The 24,889-nt window shown below is 38.2% G+C and overlaps 2 protein-coding genes across 4 annotated transcripts in view; one reads left to right on the top strand and one right to left on the bottom strand.

Annotated features, from left to right (window-relative positions):
• Positions 1–7,718, top strand: part of LOC106878041 (uncharacterized) — a 73,098-nt gene extending 65,380 nt beyond the window's left edge. For all 3 annotated transcript variants that reach the window (XM_089341896.1, XM_089341897.1, XM_089341898.1), the window contains exons 19-23: positions 1–87; positions 2,022–2,138; positions 3,633–3,776; positions 4,620–4,700; positions 5,831–7,718. The exon at positions 1–87 is cut by the window's left edge and continues 46 nt beyond it. In XM_089341896.1, the coding sequence (XP_089198022.1) occupies positions 1–87; positions 2,022–2,138; positions 3,633–3,776; positions 4,620–4,700; positions 5,831–6,850 (1,449 nt within the window). In that variant the 3' untranslated portion in view covers positions 6,851–7,718. The remainder of the gene's footprint in view (positions 88–2,021; positions 2,139–3,632; positions 3,777–4,619; positions 4,701–5,830) is intronic.
• A 5,260-nt stretch (positions 7,719–12,978) lies between these two features.
• Positions 12,979–24,471, bottom strand: LOC106878044 (uncharacterized). The gene is made up of 3 exons (XM_014927132.2): positions 24,332–24,471; positions 19,738–20,054; positions 12,979–15,228 (listed from the first exon to the last, which is right to left on the bottom strand). Exons 2-3 carry the CDS (start codon positions 20,021–20,023, stop codon positions 14,579–14,581), a joined length of 936 nt encoding a protein of 311 aa, XP_014782618.1. The 5' UTR covers positions 20,024–20,054; positions 24,332–24,471; the 3' UTR covers positions 12,979–14,578.
• Positions 24,472–24,889: the final 418 nt, after the last annotated feature.

The following is a 24,889-nucleotide window of genomic DNA, read 5'->3' as shown; positions in this document are numbered from 1 at the left end:
GCTATGAAAATTGAAGAGAAAGAATTAGGTGCACGCAACCATCGGATGGTGGAATTGTATGCCTTGATGGCTGAGATCTATGATGAGGTTCGTTTCTGCATCTCTCTCTCTCTTTTTCTCTCTCTCTCTCTCTCTCTCTCTACACACGCACGCGCATCACTGTGTGGTAAGGAAGTTTGCTTCCCAACTGTATGGTTCCAAGGTCTGTTCCACTGCAATGCACCTTCTACTCTCACTAACCAAACAAAGCCTTCTGAGTGGAATTGGCAGATGGGAAATCATTCTTTCTTTCTTTTTAATTATGTTGGTGCCAATAATTTTGAACCAATGCTTGAAGTTTTTATTGGCCGAGATTACCAAATTATTTAATCATTGTCTGATGTCCTCCTCCTCCTCCTCATCATCATCGTTTAACGTCCGTTTTCTATGCTGGCATGGGTTGGATGGCTTCACTGACGTCTGGAGAGCCAGTGGACTGCACCAGCCTCCAATCTGATCCGGCAATGTTTCTACAGCTGGATGCCCTTCCTAATGCCAACCACTCTGAGAGTGTAGTCCTCCTTTGGCAAAATTTATGCTTTAGTTGTTCACATTATTGTGACATAAGAGCATTTTCGTAGACATTTAATTTTAGCGAGAAATTCAATAAAAACTCGTTTTTGACAAGGTGGAAGGGTGCAATAATTGTGTGTATGACTCTTGGTCATTGTTTAACGTCCATTTTCCATCCTAGCATGGGCTGGATGGTTTGACAGGAGTTGCACCCAGCTTGGTATTTCCTGGGGCTAAATAGCAGTAGCATTCTTCCCTTTCCTGGGACTGCCACATTAAGTTGGCAACATACCATCACTTTATCGTGCTACTACTGTATAAGTCTCTCTCAGAGATTTAGAAATGCAATATTTCTAATATATATATATATATATATATATATATATATATATATATATATATATATATATATATATATATATATATATATGCATGTATGAGCAATTTCATTGTAGAAGAACCATTTTAGGCATCTAAAAAACACAAACCTGTTAAAGTTTCAGGAACAAATGTTGTCTCCTCAGGAAATATATGAAGTGTGTCTGTGTCATTTTTCTTTGTTTTGCTTTTTAAGTGGCTAAAATAGCTCTTCTATGATGTAATTGTTCCAGTTTTATATACATCTGGCCTATAAGGTGTTGCACTCACAACCACAAGAAAGTGATTTCAATTCCTGTACCTGGTGGTGCATTGTGCAAAAGACTTCATCTCGTGTTACTCTGCAATCCCTTCAACACTTAATACGTGTGGTACACCAAGCAGCTGTTCAGGCAACGTTGATGTGATGGAAGGGATGAGTTAATTGTACAACACAAACATTTGATCACTGTAAACAAATCATCTGTACAGGTTGTTCAGCAAGGATTTGGAGAATCCTCATCATCTGCAGAATCCTTTCCATTCAAGCATGGAGAACCCTCATCATTTACAATAGGAATGTCCACCATATATATAGTAGCATCATCATCATCATCATCATCATCATCATCATCATTTAGTGTCCATTTTCCATGCTGGCATGGATCAGATGGTTTGACTGGAACTGGTAAACCAGAGAGCTGTATCAGGTTCCAGTCCAATTCCTAACACCAATCACTCCAAGAGTGTAATAGGTGCCTTTTACACGTAACCGGCATGGGTACCTCTTGGCTTGATGGGTCTTCTCAAGCACAGCAAACTGCCAAAGGTCTCAGTCACTTGTCATTGCCTCTGAGAGACTCAGCATTCGAAGATCATGCTACGCCACCTTGTTCCGTGTGTTCCTGGGTCTCTTCCGTGGGTTCCCTCCACACACACACACACACACACACACACATATATGTACGTATGTGTATCAATCAATCCATCTCTATCTAGATAGATATATAAATCCTGTTTGAAGTATCATGTACTCTTTTTCCTTTTTTAAGCTGAAGTCTTTGCATTCATTCTTTGTTTGCATGTGTATATATATGTTTTTATTATTCTAGAAATTGAAACTGAATGATTTTGTGTCTCCGAGCCAGCTTCCTGATCTAAGGAAAGCCATTTCTTATGGCAAGAAAGCCATTGCGTTGCGGAAAAAGCTCAGTGGTCGCTACCATAAGGTAAGCATATTTCATTCACACATCTCTTTCAATTATGTTAGCCTGGTCTAAAAAGGATCTTATAGACTCTTAGACTGGTCTTGTCTGGATAATTAGTAAGTTAGTACTCTCTGTGCTATGAGGCACATAAGGCCACAGCACAATCTCTCCAATCAGTTCTGTTTTCTTCTGCCATTCCAGTCTGATTCCAGCTTCTCCACCCTTCTTGTGCCCCTTTCTTTGTCAATGGTCCTTCGCCATGTGGTTTTAGTGACCCCTGCTGCTCTTTCCCCTTCATGTTACCACTTTAGTTCCACTATGCAATCACTTTCTTAATCTTGTACGAAGACGTATCCGATACAGGCCCAACATCTGCGTCTTATTTTCTCACTGATTCTGTTGATGGCTTGTTGTCGTCTCAATCTGCAGCCAATTAATGTCAAGTATTCTCCTTAAGCTGTCTGATTAATTAATTAATTGACCCAAATGATTGTATTATAATTATTTTTAGCCTTTGCTTTCATCCTTCTGAGAATCAATAAAATAAATACCAGTCCAGCACTGGGGTTGACATAACCAACTTACCCCTTTACTGGCCTTGTGCCAAAATTTGAAATCGTTATTATTAACACGACTTTGCCTTTCATCCTTTCAGGGTCCATGAAATAAGTACCAGTTGAACACTGGGGTCAATGTAATCAACTATCCCCCTCCCCCAAAATTTCAGGCCTTGTGTCTATAGCAGAAAGGATTATTATTATTATTATTATGGCAAGCTAGCAGCATTGTTATCACACCAGCAAAGTGCTTCATGGCATTTCATGCATCATTCTGTTCATGTGGTTACCATGATGGACAAGTACTCTGAGCTACATTTCTTCCATCTTTGCATTTCTGAGACCGTATGCTACCCATTACCATTTCAAGACAGTAAGCTGGCAGAACCATTAGCAGCATTTCATCCATCTCGTTTACTCTTTTACTTGTTTCAGTCATTTGACTGTGGCCATGCTGGAGCACCGCCTTTAGTCGAATCAAATCAACCCCAGAACTTATTCTTTGTAAGCTTAGTACTTATTCTATTGGTCTCTTTTGCCGAACCGCTAAGTTACAGGGACCTAAACACACCAGCATCGGTTGTCAAGCAATGTTGGGGGACAAACACAGACACACACACACACACACACACACACATACATGCGACGGGCTTCTTTCAGTTTCCGTCCACCAAATCCACTCAGAAGGCTTTGGTCAGCCCGAGGCTATAGTAGAAGACACTTGCCCAAGGTGCCACACAGTGGGACTGAACCTGAGACCATGTGGTTGGTAAGCAAGCTACTTACCACCAAATCCCACCGAGGTCGACTTTGTCTTTCATCCTTTTCGGGGTCGATATAATAAGTACCAGTTTAACACTGGGGATCGATGTAATCGACTTAACCCCCTTCCCCCTGAATTGCTGGCCTTGTGCTAAGATTTGAAAAGATTTTTATTGTTGTTGTTTGTTTGTTTCAGTTTAAGCTAGGGATGAGCCTTATGAAGCTAGCATTCAACATGGAAAGTTGGGAAGCGTGTGGTGGCAGCACCGAAATGCCTGGAAGTGAAGCATTAGCTGAGGGCAACCGTTGTATTGATGTGGCCATAAAGATATTCCAAGAGGTTCGTATCTGGCTTTATAGTCATCATCTTAATCACTGTCACTCGTCATCACCATCAGTCATTGCGGTTATTCAAGAGTCATTATCACCATCAATCATCACTTCTGTCATAACCACTGGTCAACATCAGTGACATCATAATCACCATCATAAACACCATCGCATTCAAGCCAATGAATCATTATAGGGTCACTCAGCATGCTTAGAAATAGCAGCTAAACTTTCATCATAAGTTGGTGTTATCACATTTGACCTGGGGTTATAAACCATATTATCATCATCATCATCATCACAATCATGTGGCAACAATGGAGCCTCTGTATAGTTACTTGGTCCACAAGAAATAGTAGCCAAATCTCCCTCAAATTACAGCCTACTACTTTAACAAAAAGACTGGATGGTCATGGCTGGAAGGCTTGTGCTAATTTTTCTGATTTGTCACCACTGCTACTACAACTTCCCCTCACCACCATTATAACCATTCCCAGCTCCGCCATTCACAAACTACTCTCACTATCACCACAACCATCACAGCCACCCTGACTACTATCATCATAATCATTACCAACGTCACAACTACCACCACCACCACCACCATTATCGCAACAGCCGCCACCATCGTTACAACTACCACCACCACTGTCGCAGCCACTACTATGACAACCACCACCATGACAACCACCACCATCATGGTGACAATTTACAGACAATTAATCAAATTTCCAAAGAATATTTTTTTCCATTTTTAAAATAAATTTTTGTCTTGAATTCTCCTTCCTGAAATAAAAATTTAAAAGAAACACAAGACAAACTTTACCAAAAAATGTCTTTGATTTTCTTCCAGCTGAACGACATTGGTCACTATGCCGAAGCTTTGATGACAAAGGGAGTTCTAGCAACACGAGGTAGCATGGAACAGCTGAAAGTAAGGAATTTTTTCTAGGTTCTTTGATAAATTTGGTGATTCCTGCCGTTTGCAATGTCTTCAAGCATTCTTCTAAGTTTATCTTTTACTTGTTTCAGTCATTTGACTGTGGCCATGCTGGGGAACTGCCTTGAGTTTTTAGTCAAAGGAGTTGAGCCCCAAGAGTTATTTTAGTAGTCTTTTGCCAAACTTCTAAGTTGTGGTGGGGTTGTAAACACACCAACAATGGTTGTCAAGCGGTGATGGAGGACAAACACATCTATATGTATATATATATACGATGGGCTTCTTTCAGTTTCCATCTACCACATCCACTCAAGGTTTTGGTCAGTCTGAAGGCTATAGTAGAAGACACTTGCCCAAGGTTCCACACAGTGGGACTGTATACATACATATATATATATATATATATATATATATATATATATATATACACACACACATAAGGTGTGTGATGTTAGGAACGGCATCCAGCTGTAGTCTGGTGTAGTCTTCTACCCAGCCGGCTCCTGTAAACCTGTCAAACCATCCAACCCATGCCAGCATGGAAGGTGGACTTTAAATGATTAGCAGTATTTTGTCTGCCGCTACGTTCTGAGTTCAAATTCCGCTGAGGTCGACTTTGCCTTTCATCCTTTCAGGATCGATTAAATAAGTACCAGTTCTGCACTGGGGTCGATGTAATCGACTTAATCCCTTTGTCTGTCCTTGTTTGTCCCCCTCTATGTTTAGCCCCCTGTGGGCAATAAAGAAATAGATATATAATATAAACAAAACATCATAAATAGGAAGAATGGAGAATTAAACCTCTTCAAATAGGTTACATGTTGTTATTGTTTTTGTTGAATAAAATTTATTGAAAAAAAGCCACAATAATTATACACCAACCCAATATATATATATATACATATATATACACACACACATACAGTTTTTGACACCTACAGCTGTGCAGTGTAACTCTCTTTGAGAGCATAAATATGACTTTCCAGTTGTATATTTATACTCTCTCTCTCTCTCACTCTCTCTCTCTCTCTCTCTCTCATATAGGTTTATTAGTATCTATGTATATGTACATCTATTGCAGTATATTAATCTCTACTTTTTTTTCTCTCTCTCTCTCATTCCAGTTGTACAACCAAGCGATGGACCTGTGTATGCAGATGTACGGCGAGTATCACATTCTGACTTCAAGACTTTACATCAATATTGGGATCGTCTACGAAGACAATAAGGAATATCGGAAAGCATACGAGTACTTCAAGAAGTGGGCGAGGGTCAGCGAAGAGATTCTGGGACCTGACCATCCGAAAACACGCCGAGCAAAGGGTGTCCTCCAGGAGACACGGTACAGAAGGATCGCACAGGAGCTTGGTGAATGGGACTACGACGGGGACACAGATGGTGGCGAGTCCTATGACGACGACGACGACGAAGATGATGAAATGGAAAACCCCGACCTCGAGCACTACTACGACGACGCCATCAGCCGGCAAACAGACAGTCATCGCAACCAGTACAGGCTAGCAGCGGCAGCAGCGGCTGCAGCAGCTGTGGTGGTGGACAATACGGAAATTGAAGCAATGGAGGACAGTGTCGAAAGAGCAGAGCTGGATAACAGGGCGGACAACACCGTCGGAAGTAATTCCGAAGATGATGACGACGATGATGACAGTGACCATGGGAACTTTGAGTATGTCGTCGGACAGGAAAGGCCCGCAACGCGCAGATATTTCAGCAACAACAGCAGTAGCAGCGTCAGTGGATTGGACAGTAACAATCAGCATCATCATCATATTGACCGCAACAACCGAAGACACTCGTTCGATTATGCGTTTGATCTGGACGATGATGACGACTCCGACCGAGAGCACTCGGACAACGAGAATTTCTTTGACGACAACTGCGAGGACTATGATGAGCAGTACACGCTTCTCGTTGACCATATTCCTGCCATTGAAGAGGTCAGTGTCCGGCTTGACCGGCAAGCTGACCAGTGTGGTGGTGACGTCACCCCATCGGCTGTGGTCAGTGAATTCATCGACGATAACAGATATGCTGACGATGACACCGAGCAGGACACTGACTTTAGTGACATTGTTTGTCCGGAGAGTTACATATCTGGTCATTTCCAGGATGGTGTAAGATAAAGAGAACACATAAGTGTGTATGTGTGTGTATATAGATGTGTGTGTGTGTGTATATGTATATATACACATACTGGAAAAAAGACAAAATAGATATATACACACACACGAAATGTATTTATGTATGTATATATATATATATATATATATATAAACACGTGATACATGTATCAAATGTGGGTGTATATATATATATATATATATACACACATACACTGGAAAAAAAGGAAATGTTATGTATAAACATATACATAAAGCATGTATTGGTGTATATATAAACATACATGTGCGTATATATTTATATACATGTAGATTTATATATATATATATACACACACACACACGTACAGAAGTATATATGATATAAACACACACACACACACACACACACACACACACATATATATATATATATACACACACACAAACATACACACACGGTTAGTAAATTTAATTTTTAATTGCTTTTTTTTGTTTGTTTTCTTTGTTTTTTGTTGTATTTTCATAAATAAAACGATCACACGGACACGACAATAATTAAAATAATTTTAAATTAATGATGATGAGAGGATGTGAGCAGAGCATCAGTGGGAGAGAGAGAGAGAGAGAGAGAGAGAGAGAGAGAGAGAAAGAGTAAAATATAAAAAGACAATAGATCTGGTTTGGAAAAAGTACAAAAAAACATTTTTAAAACAAAAAAAAACCCTTGGGTTTCACGGAAAGATTGAAGTATTTGGGGGTGGGGGTACTACAAGTGAAAGAAGGGGTTGAAAGTGTATATTTACATAGGGGAGGGGAAAGTTTACAAAATGGAACAAAAAAATAAAAAATTGGAAAAAGGAAATAAAATGTAAATTTATTGTTGGAAAAATGGTTTTGTTATTATTGTTTGACAAGGTTGTTGTTTTTTGTGTGGGAGTGAGTGAGCATGTGTGTGTGTGTGTGTGTGTGGTTTAGAAGTTAGTATCTGAAGTGTGTGGTTTTGAGTTCTGTCCGATTATGTGACATCATGGCACCTTGGGCAAGTACGTTTTCAACTAGAGCCCCTGCGCGAATGGATTTGATAGAAAAAACTAAAAAAGGCCCTGTGTGTGAGTATGTATATAGATAGAGGGGTGGAGGAGAGTTATAGAGTAACTAAAAGAAGCCTTGTGTGTGTGTGTGTGTGTGTGTATATATATATATATATATATATATATACTCTTTTAATTGTTTCAGCCATTTAACTGTGGCCATGGTGGATTACCGCCTTTAGTCAAGCAAATCGACCACAGGACTTAAGCCTAGTACTTATTCTATCAGTCTCTTTTGCCAAACTGCTAAGTTACGGGTACATAAACACACCAACATTGGTTGTCAAGTGATGCTGGGGGGACAAACACAGACACACAAACATATACACACGCATATATATATATACATATACACACATATATATATATATACATACATATATATATGATGTCTGCCCCCTCGTTATCGAGTATGGCCATTGCACGAAGCTTAACATGTTGTTATCGTGCAGTGCCTGTGCAAGAAGATTTTTTTATAAAGTGAGGAAAGGCTGTGCACTGAGTCAATCCCACTCACTAAGCAACAGTAGCCATAACCCAAAAAGAAAAACAATTCAACATCATCGGTAACCACTGAGCCGAAGGTTTTATGTCGGAGTTATCCCAGTTGCCTTCTCCTAGAAGGATGCCCTAACAAGGGCTAGGGGTCCTTCGCTCCCAGTGGTTTAACCGCGTGATCGTGTATTCAGTCCGATTATTTCTATGTCCCCATGCAAAAAACAGCATTAATCTGGACCCGGTAGACTGGTGGGTAAAAGTGAGTGTAGATGAGCCAGGTGAAGGGGACATTCTGAAGAGTCCTGTCCAGGGTTCAATCCTGGTCAGAATGGGGGAAGAAGGCAAGTCTTTTCTTTTTTTCGTTTATACAAAAATATTTTTTTAAATACATTTCTAGATAGAGATTGAAACCTCTACCTTCATACAAGGTTATTAAATTACTAACACCATTAGGCTATCAAACTAGCACCTGAAAAACAGATCAAAAATGAGATATTTAAATCTATTTTTATTATTGATTGGACATTATTATAGATTTAAGTATCTCATTTTTGACAGCAATTAGTGTGGGGACCCGGTAGACTAGTAAGTAAAGGTGAGTGTAGATGAACTGGGTAACAGGGGACATTCTGAATTGTCCTGTCCAGGGTTCAAGCCTGGTCAGGATGAGTCTTTTTTCATTTATACAAAATTAAAAAAATATATTTCCTAGATAGAGATTGAAACCTCTACCTTCATACAAGGTTATTAGTTAAATTACTAACACCTTTCCCTATTAGGCCATCAAACCAACACCTGAAAGGCAGATTAAAAATGAGATATTTAAATCTATTTTTATTATTGATTTGATGCTGTGGTAGATTCAAGTATCTCATTTTTGACAGAAATTAGTGGGTAGACCCAGTAGACTAGTAAGTAAAGGTGAGTGTATATGAACTGGGTAACAGGGGAAATTCAGAACTGTCCTGTCCAGGGTTCAAACCTGGTCAAGATGAGAGAAAAAGGTGAAAGTCTTTTTTTATATTTTTATACAAAAATATATTTCTAGATAGAGATTGAAACCTCTACCTTCATACAAGGTTATTGGTTAAATTACTAACACTTTACCTATTAGGCCATCAAACCAACACTGGAGAAACAACTTAAAAATGAGATATTTAAATCTATTTTTATTATTGATTTGATGCTGTGGTAGATTTAATTATCTTATTTTCCACAGAAATTAACAGGGCACCCAATGTAAGTAAAGACACAGATAAATAAGCAGTGATAGGACATCCTGCATAATCTGGTAGTGGATTCAAGTCAGACCAGAGTGTAAGATTTTTCATTTAAATTCCCTAACGCATAGCAGTGGGTGTGTGGTAAGTAGCTTGCTTATGAACTACATGGTTCCGGGTTCAGTCCCACTGCGTGGCACCTTGGGCAAGTGTCTTCGACTATAGCCGTGGGCCGACCAAAGCCTTGTGAGTGGATTTGGTAAACGGAAACTGAAGGAAGCCCGTCGTATATATGTATATATATGTATGGGCATGTTTGTGTATCTGTGTTTGTCACCCCAACATCCTTGACAACCAATGGTGTGTTTACATCCCCGTAACTTAGCGGTTCGGCAAAAGAGACCAATAGAATAAGTACTAGGGTCAATTTGCTTGACTAAAGGCGGTGCTCCAGCATGGCTGCAGTCAAATGACTGAAACAAGTAAAAGAGTAACTTTCAGAGCAAAGTGACAAGGTGCATCATCATCTTATTGAAAAACTGTATTCCCTATCAGCTCTCATCGTTCAAGCTTAGGAATGTAGTAGTTTTGCAACCTTGTACCATGACTTTATGGACACCCTGTGTGTGTATATATATAAAGGAATAGGTGTTAGGAAGGGCATCCAGCTGTAGAAACTCGGCCAAATCAGATTGGAGCCTGGTGTAGCCTTCAGGTTCCACCAGTCCTCAGTCAAATTGTCCAACCCATGCTAGCATGGAAAGCGGACGTTAAACGATGATGATGAATACAAAAAATGAAACAAGAATGCAAAACATCCAGACAGTTAAATGATACAAAAGTTTTTTTTCCTCAGCCAGATTCCAGATTATCTTTGCAATTTCGTCTGGTTATACTCGAGATTGCTCCAATCTGGCCAGCCCCAAGGAAAAACTAAGCTAAGAGCATTAGATTCCTTGGAAGAAAGCAGCAAATGTATACGAAAACAAGGGCAGAAAAAAAAAACGGAGAAATGGTACACAAATAACAGGACATAACAACAGGTGTCTTTCGACTATGGACGAATTAAATTAAGCTAGCGTGTATATGGATACCTTATGTGTGTGTATATATATGGCTGTTGACAACTTTTTCCACCTTGTAAGGGTAATAATATCCCATTTTCCTGCTGTTTCCATAACGATACAGACAAGAATGTGATATTTCAATCGCAGTATTAGGCAATACACATTCGACACTTCTAAAAAAAAAACAAATTCTTATATTAAACAGTCGTATGTCCAAATTTGGCCAAATGCATCTATTCCAATATTTAATTTTGCTTGCAACAGCTAGTTCTTTTGGTCAAACTATCATAGCTTCAGATGCTTCAGACACTAAGATATGACTAAAATTGTGAAAGTGTGGTACAATGGTTTAGCATTTTGCAAAAGTGTAGCAAGTCCTACATACGACAGTTTTGCAAAAATATTTCTAACGAAAATATCATACATGCATGGAATTACGATTTTAAACACCCGACAAAGTATTATTGTTAAACTGAAACTGTTGCTAATGTAAAAAGAAATGAAATGGTAAAACTATTTTTTCGTTTTCTGAAGAGACTTACAACACTTTTATATAGTAGTAACGGAATGGAAGTTTATATATACACGCGGTTGTTTATATATATGAGAGAGAGAGAGACCTGTTTGTTTTGACATTGCACAATAACCAACCAATACCTTGTGAGTGAATCTGGTAGGCAAAAACTGTGTCGAAGCCTGTTATAGATATGTCTGGTGTTCTCTTACAAACGATAGAGTTATAATAGGGCCATTTTCCTTTATGGAGCTGACTATGACGTCCAACAATTACTTAGACATGTTACACCTGTATACAGTGCCACAAATACAAGATGCAGGTCCTCTTTCAACATGATGGGGCTCCTCCATGCTATGGAAGAATTGTCCGTGGCTTTCTGAATGGGACGTTTCCACAGCACAAAATGCCTTCTTCAAAGACACAACACACTGCCTGGCCTGAGAATTGAACCTACAACCCAACACACTATGCCCATTCATTCACACAGCCAAAGATGCCATTAAGTGGCTCTGTGGTAAGAAACTTGCTTTCCAACCACATAGTTCCAGGTTCAGTCCCACTGAGTGGCACCTTGGGCAAGTGTCTTCTACTTATAGCCTCAGGCCAATGAAGCCTTGTGAGTGGATTTGGTGGCTGAGCGCTCCACAGACACGTGTACCTTTAACATAGTTCTCAGTCAAATCGTCCAACCCATGCTAGCATGGAAAGCGGATGTTAACTGATGATGATGAATCCAACTGCTCTCAAAAATGAAGTAAAAAAAAAAAACAGGAAAAAATGATCCAGAATCCTTGTCTGGTACCGGATTGATCCCAAAATCTAATCAGTTCGTGCTAGTCATGAGGCCAAACATCCTTGAAAGTTTCACCTGAATCCATCCAGCAGTTCTGGAGATATCTTGTCCATGGACAAACAAACAACTGAAAACAATACCTCTGCCTTCGCTAAGGTGGAGGTAATAAAGGGTAACCAGAATGAAAGCGAAAGAAGTGATGCACTACCACTTCAGGCAATGCCAAAGTTTTACCTGTGTTACGTTTCAGGTGTGTTAAAAGATTTAACTTAAAAACGCTCAGAACTTTCTGGACAACCTAATAAATAATTCCTTAATTAAATGAAGTCACTTGTATTTTGAATAGATGAACAAACGCCTTATTGAAATAACAAAATTATTTTCAAAGCAAAAAAAAATTTTATTCAACCAAGAAAAAACAAAGCAAACAGAAATTACAAATTAAAAATTTTAAAAAAAACAGAAAATTGAAGAAATTGTTTTAAAACTAAATGATTTAAGTTTTGTGGTCAAAACAAAGTTTTTGGAATCTGAAGAATTCTAACATTTGAACATGGAGCATTTTTTTTATCATTGATTATCAAGAATTTCAACTTCAAAAACACAAAAATATTTTCAAAAAATTTTTTTTCCCTTACAAATTCTCTCCTCCACAGATATTTATAAACTTGTGAATGGTTTCTTCAACTCCATCCAAACTAGCTGTGAATAGGAACCATAATTTGGGGATAACAGTAAGCAGCAGTAGCTGTGTCTAATTGAAGAATTGCTTCATTAACCAAGTTTGGAGTTTAATTTGTCCAGTAAGAACAGATTGTATCTCTCTCTTTCTCTTTCTAGGTATGGCTGTGTGGTAAGAAGCTTGCTTCTCAACCACATGGTTCCGGGTTCAGTCCCACTACATGGCACCTTGGGCAAGTGTCTTCTACTGTAAGCCTCAGGCTAGAAAAAGCCTTGAATGGATTTGGTAGATGGAAACTGAAAGAATCCTGTCGTGTGTTCGTGTCTGTCCACCACCACTTGACAACTGGTGTTGGTGTGTTTATATCCCTGTAAACTGATAGAACAAGTACCAGGCTTTAAAAAGTAGTGGGGTCAACGAGTGACTAAAATTCCTCAAGACGGTGCCCCAGCATGGCCACAGCTTAATGACTGAAACAAGTAACGGTATATATTCTTCTCTGGCACTGTCGGTTACTATTACAAGAGTTCCAGCCTGCTTATGGAATTAATGTGCAAGTGGCTGAGTACTCCACAGACAGGTATCCTTAAAGCAGTTAGTGCAACATACAGGTACATCTCACATTTCACTTATAGCCCCTCTTTATTCTGTGAACCTTATCCGAGTATATGTTTTCTACACAGAACATATCTTGCCTATTTATATGCCGTGGCACTCCGCCAGTTACGAGAACGAGGGTTCCAGTTGATCGGATTAATGGAACAGCCTGCTTATGAAATTAACATGCAAGTGGCTGAGCACTCCACAGACACGTGTACCCTTAACGTAGTTCTCGGGGGAGATTCAGCATCACACAGAGTGTGACGAGGCTGGCCCCTTTGAAATACAGGTACAATAGAAACAGGAAGAAAGAGTGAGAGAAAGTTGTGGTGAAAGAGTACAGCAGGGTTCGCCACCATGCCCTGCCGGAGCCTTGTGGAGTTTTAGGTGTTTTCGCTCAACAAACACTCACAACGTCCGGTCTGGGAATCGAAACCACGATATATTCATGTTGATATATTCATGAATAAGTCACTAACCAAAATAAGTGGATCTATTGTTTAGGAAAATACTATTTACTTGTTTACGGGTTTTACTGGACAAATTGCGAAAATAAGTTCAAATCCTAAGAAATAAGCATACTCAATTTGATTGATACTAAATGATTTAGAAAAATGAGTTATTTCCCTTGGTTTTTAGAATGAAATATATTGGATAGAAAAAAAAAGATCCCTTCCAGGAGCCCTATTATCGACACTTACCAGTGTGCCACAGTGGAATGGAACCCAGAATTCAGTGGTTGAGAAGCAAACTTCTTACCACACAGCCATATGTTTGTACCTGGTTACTCACATTTTAGAAGAGAGGGTGGGAGGGATCAGGTGTAGCTGGGGAAAAAAATATAAAAAACAGTGGTGATGTATGCGTTCGTTCGTGTGAGTGTGAGTGTGAGTGTGTGTGTGTGTGTGTGTACCCTCAAGGTACAAGGTGGTATGAGGTGAGTAGAAGTGAACAGAGGGTGAGGAGACAGTGGCCACGAGTGTGGATGGGTGGAGACCACAAGAGTGCATGGGAAGAACAATGGGGGGGGGAATGGTCAAGAGGAAGGGAGGCGGGCCGACACCAGTAAAGATCAAGGAAGGTCAAAGGGTAGATTTAGGGAAGAAGGTAGATAAGGGGGTGGGAGGGATTTGAGCAATGGTGGGAGAGTAGGTGGATACCAAAGTAGGGGAGAGCCCCCCCCCCATACATATTCTGGATAGTAATGTATGATATAGTAGACAAAGGAAAGAAATTTAACAGTGGTTCATCAAACACACACATATCTCTAGAACATGTTTCTTATTTCGTGGTGTCAGCAGCAAGCTTGCAGGATTTCAAGGGATTGTCCGCAGACTTGAAAGACAGGTTTTCCGGAATTTGCACTTTGTTCGCATTGGAAGGCACAGAGTTGTCACAGAACTTCTGCGGCCAGGAATTAACGGGATAATTAAAAGTGTTCCAGAATAATGAAGGTCGGTTGTAATTACCGAACCCTAGATTTTGTGGCGCGCGGGCCAACTGGTAGCCATTACTCGGGTAAATGTAGGAAGGACTGTATTCTGAATTTGCCACTCCATTCGTGGCCACCTGCGCTGGAGTATAATACATAGTGTTATTGGCAGAAGTAGTAGAGGTGGCGGTGGTGGTGGTGGTAGTAGTACTACTACTACTATTACTGCTGCTGCTACTACTACTAATGTTACTATTGCTGCTGTGTACGTCAGACATCTTGCTGGAAGTGGCAGCAGGATAGTTGGAAATGGCGAAGGATGTCTTCGGGGTGTAGTAGCCAAAGTCTGGCTGAGGCGAAGAAGAATAGATATGACTGGGTGGTGGTGGCTGGGTGGAAGACATCTGCAGGTTCAAAGGCAGGTTAACGCTTGGTACCGATTGATTCCCACTGATCTGTTGGACAACGGGGTAGGTGTTTGGTGATGGCATGAAAGAATCTGAAATGGTAAGATGAACAAAAAAAAAAAAAATTATAACGAAATCTACCAGAGGAATAAAGGCATCAACAACTAATTATTTCCCCTGGCAATTAATCTCACCCTTAGAGAGCTTGGTTCCTTTATTTTACATCCATTTTTTCCAATCTTTCATAAACGGGTTAATTTTTTCTTTTTCTTTATATATATATGTGTGTGTGTGTGTGTGTGTGGAGGAGTGTGGCCTAATGGTTAGGGTGTCAGCATCATGATCGTAAGATTGTGGTTTCGATTCCTGGACCGGGCGACGCGTTGTGTTCTTGAGCAAAACACTTCATTTCACGTTGCTCCAGTCCACTCAGCTGGCAAAAATGATTAACGCTGCGATGGACTGGGGAACACATACGCCATTGAAACCAGGCCCATGATCCTGGCTAGGCTTTAAAAGGGTGCGTTTTTATATATATATATTAGTCAGGAAGGAAAGCAATGCCCACAGCCCTTTGTAGGGGCCTCCAAGACTGGAGAAAGGGGAAGAATGGAAAGAGAGAGGGAAAGTGACAGGAGAGAAGGGGGTAGAAAGTGGGAGAGGGAGTACCAGACAGATGGAAGAGTATTGTAGAAAATGAAGGAGAGTATATTTTAGATTGAAAAAGAACTTTATCTTAATTTTCAAAAATAAAAGTATTAAAAAAAAACACTTATGGGATGATCCAATATATATCTCCCCACACATAATACACATAGTCCATTCAAAATGCCAAGAGCATTAACCATAATGTCAACAGATAAATATAGAAAGAAATAAACATTTAACTCCCCACGTCTTTCACAGAACCAACACTACACCATACACTCACAGAATCCACAATGTCAACAAATACACACACACACCGCTGCCTACACTCACACTTTCCTTCTACCTCTCATACATTCTTATTCTTACTCAAGTCTATATAAATATTGAACCAAACAAAAGATAGACAGAGAGGGCATCGTTGAAGTCATGAATGGCAACAAAGGGACTTTGACAAACCTAGCTGATTGACTGAACAGAACCTGTGCATGTGTTTATTATTGGCATAATGACCCTACCAAGATACAAAAAAATGTTTCAACCCATAAGTTAACACAGATAATTTTGCAAACCAAACACAAAAATTTCTATATCTATATATATAGAGAATGGATATAATAACAATGGGAAACTCGTGGTTTTCGCTGGTATGTCTTTAAATTAAATAGATAACAAAGGAGGAAGAAGCAGAGATAAGAGAAGCATTTACAATATATAAATATATATATATATATATATATATAATATCTTCTTGACTTGGCTGACAAAGACGCTTGTGTATGAACAGATATACTCCATGGTAGTGAGACATGGGCTCTGACTGCAGAAGACATGCACAGACTGGAGAGAAATGAAGGCAGTATGCTCTGTTGGATGTGCAACATCAGTGCACATGTATGACAAAGTGCAAATGTATTGAGAGTAAAGTTGGGCATAAGAGGAATCAAATGTAGCATGCAAGAGAGAAGACTACGCTGGTTTGGACATGTGATGTGTATGAATGAGGACAACTGCATAAAGAAGTGCTAAGTGAAAATGGATGGTATCCATGGAAGAGGGGGAACCAGGAAGACATGGGATGAAGTGGTAGGGACCAATCTCAGGATGTTGGGCCTCACAGAACAAATGACAATGGACCAAAATGTCTTGCAATATGAGGTTCTTGAGAAAACCCGCCCACGTCAGTGAAACAGTTCTAGAAGCGCTGAATGTCCCCCACTCACACTTAACAAGAAAACTTCCCACAACAAACCAAACTACATCTCTTCCCTTCCTCGTCTTTCCACTTCGTGCACTATGCTTACCCCCCACTCCTTAATCCTGTCCTATTGGCAACTCTCATACCTTTTCCCAAGCAATGCGTGTGTGTGTTTATAGTATACGAGTGAGTGAACAAACAAAAGAAGGGCACTCGACCAATTTATTGGGAGTTACATGGAGGGATCAAAACAGTTCGATTCAAATTCCTTGATTCAAAATTCCTTAAAGTTTCAAAATTTAATACTTATCTTCAACCATTGGAAATTTGAATTTTAATATACACAGTAATCCCTCGACAATTGTGGGTGTTATGTTCCAAAAACACCCTGTGATAGGTGAAAATCCGCAAATTAGAAACAGTACTGTATGATTTGTCTTTATAATTTTTATGATTTGTATATATCTATTTTATTATAAATGCAAAACAACACCAGGGAGGAATCGCCGTAAGCTTAAATAATAAACCGCGATGGGTGAACCATGATATGGCAAGGGATTACTCTGTGTATGTAAATTCAAATACACAAACAATTAAAATACAAAGAAAAAAGAAAAAAAGCAGACGCGAGGACATGTATAAGAAATATATTAATTTGACCCTTCGTGAAAGGAGAGAGTTAAGATTTTGAGCATAAGTTCTTCATCGGACACAGGAAAGCCCAAAGAGAAAGATGGAAAAATAAGGGGAAAAAAAAATCGCCAACAGTTCACATGCAGTTACATTTCTACACACACACACGAGAAGGTGCTTAAAAGTTCCTGGCTTTAAGGGTTGGAAACCAGGCCTCCAGAGTTCTTTTATAGGGCTTAGAAAAAACTGAAGAACCATTGTGTGAATCTGAGAAGAGAATATGTTGAATAAAATTGTAATTAACTGATCGTCCTGTATTTTCTTTCACCCAAAGCCAGGAACTTTTCAGCACCCCCTCATACACACACACAGTTTACAGTTCCATTTTAGGTAGGATCAACAATAAAAGTACCCCACCCTGCAAGATAAATATCATTTCATATACATAAATACAAAAGAGCCACTAAGGATTTCATGCTTTAAGATACAATAAATTGGAAGATTTGTGTAAGTTGCATTTATTTCCAAGCTTCAAATTATCAGCTCTTTCGTAATGTGTGTGTGTGTATATATACACACACATATATATACATATACGCATGCACACACACACAATATATATACACACACATAGATATATATATACACACACATATAGATATATACATACATGCACACGCACACATGTACATACATATATACATATATATATATATATACACACACATATATACAAATATATATATATACATATACACAAATATACATATACACATATACACAAATATACATATACACATATACACAAATATACATATACACAAATACATATATATATCCAAATATACATATATACATATACACAAATACATATACACATATACACAAATACATATATATATATATATATATATATATATGAAGGCACGTGGCCTAGTGGTTAGGCTGTGGTTAGACTCACAATCGCTTGATTGAGGGTTTGATTCCGACTGGGCAATGCCTTGTGTCCTTGAGCAAAACTCATCACTTTACATCGCTCCAGACCCCCTTTTGATCAGTGGGGAATGTTGTTGGCGTCATTTGAAGGCCAAAACAATACAAAAAGTGTATTGTGACCAGCGATGTGTAACAACACCTGATGGCCTGGTCAATCACATGATATATATACATACATATATATGCATGCATGCATATGTACGTATGTATATATGTATGTACACCTTATTTACCAAATTCACTCACAAGGCACAGGATGGCTCAGGATTCTAGTAAAAGACACTGTGGGGCACAGTGGGAATGAACCCAAAATCTTGTGGTTTCAAGTCAGGCTTCTTAACCACACAGCCATACCTGGCATGTACAGTAATAACCTCACTTTACGAGACCCCAAGTTTATGAGTTTTACTTTCAAGCACAACAAATGCTTCTGCATGTTACCAAGAGATTTATAGAGCAAAAGAAAGCTTCTTCTAAACAAATAACCCTAGACTTGTTTTTCAAAAAGAAATCTACAAGTCTGTCTAGGAGTGCTTGTGAATTGGTAATTGCTGGCCTTGTGCCAAAATTTGAAAGCAATATGATCAATACTGCTCGTAACCTGTCGCTACAGGTTATATATCATTAATATAAACAAATTTGGAGCCTATGATGTCTAATATTACAGTAAATTTCCTTTATTTATCAAATCTTTATTAAATTCTTACGAATACAAATTGTTTCATAATAAACAAATGGATCTCTGAACTTCTGATGAAATGGATCTCTGAACTTCTGATGAAATGGATCTACAAGATGAAATGGATCCACAAATGATGATGTGCATGAGTCTAGTGTGAGTGAAAGGGATTCAGAAAACCGTTGTAATATTAGTATCTTTTATTATAAATAACCTCGACATTTTTACTTTACATAAAATATTCTTTAGATTCTGCTGTTGATTTATTACTATTTTTTTCTGATTACTATAAATTTTACAGGTAAAATATTTTTCTGGGAACAAATTACAATTTATAACATGGCTACTATGGGTAATTATTGCTCTGCTTTACGAGTTTTCGCTTTACAAATTAATACGTATATTGAGGTATGTAATGAATAAATGAATAAATAAATGTAATCTTACCTGCAGTGACGCAGTTAGAATAATCAGTCACCTGTTGGCAGAATTTTTCGCATCTTATGCAACCTTTGAAAATATCCTTGACGTTAATGTCGGGATGTCTTTGGAGCAGGATCTGTTGTCTGCTAATTCGGCGCCGTTCTTCTACCAAAATGCATTTCATACAATTACACAAGATGTAGGGGCAGCAACCTTTGTGGCCCTTCATCTTGGCATCAAAGCCATGATTTCTACAACGAGAACATTTCGGGTTCCGATATGAAGTTGGATAAACTTTTTTCCTGTTCATGGTAAACGCTGTGTTAAAATGCTGGAAGTCTCTGGAAAAAACAACAAATAAATAATTCCATAATTAAACGAAAGTGTTAATGAAAGTTAAAGAAGTGATTTTAAATTCCCAAACACAGGATAATGCTAATAATATAGCCTGAACAAGATAAGCTACCTCTGTTTTGTAAAAAAAAGTGTGGGCGGCCAGCCATGAGACTCGAACTCACACCTCCGTGATTATTTAATGCGAGGGAACACAGAAAATCAAATTGGGAAGAATTAAGGAGCAAAAAAAAAAACCCTGTCAGTCAATGACTACAATAATTATTTTTGCACTAGGCGCAAGGCCTGGAAAATTTGGAGGGGAAGGGGGCCAATCGATTATACTGACCCCGATGCGTAACTAGTACTTATAAACGTGGTCGATGGTGCCATCCCTAAACAAGTGCGTTTCCTGATTTTATTTCGTAACTTTCAGAAAAATGAATATTTTAAAATTAAACTTTCTACAAATACCTTTCACATGGTGCAGATTACGTTTATATTGGAATTAAAATGTGACGAAAATATATATATATATATATATATATATTTGGCGCACACATTATATACTGACACACATCACACATCTACAAAATGGAACTTGAAATTTATAAAAAAGTTAAATAAGTGATTTGCGTCAGTATGTGTGCGCGCCATTTTTTTTTCTTTCTTTTTCTGCATTAGTCCGTTTATAATCGGAATTTACATCATCTGAAGTGAATTTAATATAAAGGATTTCATTAATAAATACCCATTTTTCTGAAAGTTATGAGGAAACAAAGTCGGAGGTGGTACCGTCGTTTGTGACGTATAAGATTCGAAGAGTGCTCCTTGTAAAGTTTATAGAAACTTAAATATCAAAGACAAGCAGAACCCAATGAAACTTAACTGACGTTTCATCTTATGGGTGAAGATTAAAACGAATGCAAATCTTAATTGCAAATAAAACTATCTTCACAATTAATAGGAAGACTAATTAATCGATACCACCACCCAAGGCATTGTTAACCCCAGCCACTCCACCTAAAACATAAGTTTATTTATAACGCGCTTCTCTAAGACGATCTGACGATTCTTAACGTTATAGTGTTACTCGGGGGAGGGATGCTTAGCTACTATTTTGGGGAGTAACACAGGACTTTGGATTGGGGTACTGTAAGTAATAAGTGAATAAAACTTACAATATAGTTTGGCAGACGTAAAGAAAGTGGACCTCACCACCACCACCCCCTTTCGCTTTTTGTCTTTTCTTTTTTTTTTTTTTAAACAGAATCCCCCGTTTTCGAGGACGGAGATAATCTCCCTCCATATTTTTCTACGTATTTCGCAAAAAAAAAAAAATTCTAAAAAAGTAAAAATTGAAGAATTGGGGGGGGGGCAAAAATATTAAAATGCCGATTTCTTTCTTTTTTTTTTTTTGCAGAATCAGAATCTCCGTACTCGAAAATGAGGGATTCTGTAGAAGGAAAAAAAAAAAAAACAACGATTGGGGGGGGGGGGGGGGTCCACATTCTTTACGTCCACCTAAAGTTTTAATTAACATTTCTTTCGGATTATATATATTATCGAAGGTGCCGCGCTGCACGACCGAACCCGAAATCCTGTGATCGAAACGAGTGGTTACTCACACACACAAACAAACACAAATACAGTGACGTCAATTTATTTATATAGGTGTGTTTATATATAACTACGCTTTGCAATCACGTGGTTTCGAGTTCCATCTCACTGCGCGGCACCTTCGGCAATGGGGTCGATCAATGCTTTTACGAGGGAACTGAGTTAATTCAGTAGACGAAAACTGTGTGGAAGCCCATCGATTGTGTGTGCCACCTCCCCGCTTGACAACCGGTATTGGCTTGTTAATGGCAACCAATCGTTTCGAGTCTCAGAATTGCCATTGACTTGTCAAGATTCGTTCGTTGGTTTCCGTGTGCCGTGACAGCACGTGTTGTCAACCGACGGCGATCTCGTTTTCTTCTTGGAAATTTACGGATTTTACAAATACACGCACGGAAACTAACTAAAACCCTTCATGGTGATGTCCCTGGATGATCGCAACCCACAGAAACAATATAAGGAAGATAAAAGGTGTGTGTGTGTACACACACCTTATCCACACATGGTTGGGTGCACGTGGGACAGAAAAACGTCGAGAAACATAAAAATAACTGCTTGGCTGACTTCAAACATCGTTCAAAGATCTTATTATACCTTGTGATTGTCTTCAGTTAAATATATTTTTAAGGGTTAATGTTGACATTATTATCCCTAAACGAAATCGCAAAAAAAAAAATAGTGCAACGGGTGTTAAAAAAAATGTGTAGGAAACGAATGTGAGAACAAAAATGCCCTGAAAGTGCAGCATTGACAGCAAAACATCTGTGGAGTAAATGATGGGCTAATTCGACTAAGCAACATGCTATGCGTCCGTTTGGAGTATTTCAGGTCCTAACCGGTCATGGAAAATTGAGGGTGGTGGTTATGTGATTTTTGAATGCACCGAGAAGCTCTTTTGCAGCAGTTGGCGCTGTGTCTAACACGACCCATCATCTGAAATCTTGACACCTCCTTCGAGTTTGATGTCCTATCACTCAAAGTAAATTTGGAGGAACTGTGGTTGTTCATTTGTGGGTAACAGGGAACCAATGAGGTGATAGACTTGTCCTTGAACTTTGACGTCGGCGTAAATTCATGTTTAACTATCTTAGATGCAGTATTTTTATATACCTTCGACCTGCAATCTCATTGTTTTTTGTCAAGAGTTTCACCTCCAGCCGTTCCAGTTTTGTCAGTCAACACATACACTGACACACCATTCTGCTGTGGTGGCCATAAGGACGGAAAGTTGCCGATGCGTAATGTTGTTCACATTTAGGATATAAATCATTCGTTTATTTCAAATATAATAGAAATAAGATGATCTTAATGTTATAACTTTAGAATTAAAAGTGAAAGAATTATTATAGCCTTATCACCTTATAGATGGATAAGCAGCTTTCTTTATGATAATACAGATAGGACTAATTCGGCGAAACATTACTTTTATTATTGGAACATCGTCATTCTTGGAATGCAGCACTTTGTAATTTTGGTGGAAATTGAAATTCTTTTTTATGTCGATGCGTGGATCAATTTTGGAAGTATGTTAAAGTTTTTAGAAGACGTATGACGGAGAATTATTTAAGATCGTGTTTGCTTCTACGAGAATCGTTTACCTTTAAACAAGATCGACATATACAACAGTTATGTAAAACATGCTGTTTCACTTGTTTCAATCATTCATTTTCAGGGGATCAAGAGGGGTTGTTACGCACGCGCACTTTTTTTTTTTTTTTCCTGGGCGGCGGGGCGGGTGTGGATCAAATTTGGAGTTTTTCATATATAAAATTTGTAATTAATTAATGTTTTTGTTTGCCATATTGTTAATCTCCGTATTTTTCCTCGTAGAGTGAAAAAAAAAAAAAAAAAAGAATCGAAAAAAGTTAAGAATTCAAAAAATTGGGGACGGAAGAAGCAATTTAAAATTTTGAAAAGGTGATTTTTTTTTTTTGCATATTCGGAATCATCTCCGCCATCGAAAAACCAAAGTTCATGAACTCATCGATGAAAATCCACTGTCACATTTACTGTCACTGTTTCTCAAACACTATATATATATATATATATATATATATATATATATATTTAATACTGTGAAACTTAATTTAATTTTTAATAAATTGATTTTAATTGAGTTTTTACCTGTAATTTTGGATTTTTATTCCTAATATATATATATATATATATATATATATATATATATATATATATATATGTGTGTGTGTGTAGTTTACTTAGATGCATATTCGTTTGTTGAAATAATATAGGGACCTTCCTTATTCACCTACTGATCATATTAATTAAGTTTGTAATACTTATTTTTAGCAATAAACTACGGCCAAGAAGGTTAATAAAACATTTAATGGCTTCATTACAACTAACTGATTCTAAGATTTATATATAGACATAGGATTGGAGATAGGAATGGGAGAACTGAACAGGGAACGGGATAGGACATGGAACAGTGTAATGGTAACTGGAAATAACCCCTGCTTTTCCGGGTATACCGGGTAATTCAGCTAGTATATACATAATTTTAAAAAAAACAAACAGGGGCTTCTGCGCTCCTGAAGCAGAAAATTGGAAAGACATTGGAAAAGAACATAATTCAATGAGCCAAAGGCGACAAGTAAATTGTGTTATGTATGGAAAAATGGTTACATAATTGTCATAAAAGAATTACCTAGAAGATGGATGGTCACTTAAAAGACAAAAACACGGAGATAAAGTCCAATTGAGTTTTGTCTACATCCACCAATTTGGGAGCTGGACGAGATGGTCGAACATCGTGATGTAATCATGTAATGGCGCCAAATTACAAAAAGCAGACGAGACAGAGGCTAATACATTTTACAGTGGGGGCGGTAGTGAGATATCTACTTAAACCCGTCACCCCCTTCATCAGATCATGGGCTTGCCCAGATTACGAGAGCTTCAAAGTTGCGTTTTATGATACTTTCCCGAAATACACGCTTCTGCTTTTTCTCATTTTCTTACCAAATTTCTGTTAAAATACGCTATCTTTTATTTAAGTTAATTTTGAAAATGAAGAAATAAAGTAACTTTGGTTCATTAATAAATATGTTATGTTGTGTGATGTCGTGTATAACCATTGAGTTTTTAAGACATTTTGATGGAAGGTTTTCATTTTAAAATAGAAGTTTGTTATCATAGAAACAGGGGTATTTTCGGGTTGTTATAGTAAAAAAAAAAAGGTACCATACATTAAACAATCAACTAA

Source organism: Octopus bimaculoides, chromosome 25 (genome assembly GCF_046866305.1).
Source record: "Octopus bimaculoides isolate indiv1 chromosome 25, ASM4686630v1, whole genome shotgun sequence".
Lineage (NCBI taxonomy): Eukaryota > Metazoa > Mollusca > Cephalopoda > Octopoda > Octopodidae > Octopus > Octopus bimaculoides.
Note: the sequence above shows the minus strand (reverse complement) of the source record. Positions and strands in the feature narration are given on the sequence as shown.

What these genes read in the sequence shown, in the direction of transcription:
- LOC106878044 (XM_014927132.2), bottom strand. Translation starts at nt 20,023, where the DNA reads ATGAACAGGAAAAAAGTTTATCCAACTTCATATCGGAACCCGAAATGT. An exon ending in TTCTAACTGCGTCACTGCAG is followed by an intron (nt 15,229 to 19,737) that starts GTAAGATTACAT and finishes TTACCATTTCAG; the next exon opens with ATTCTTTCATGCCATCACCA.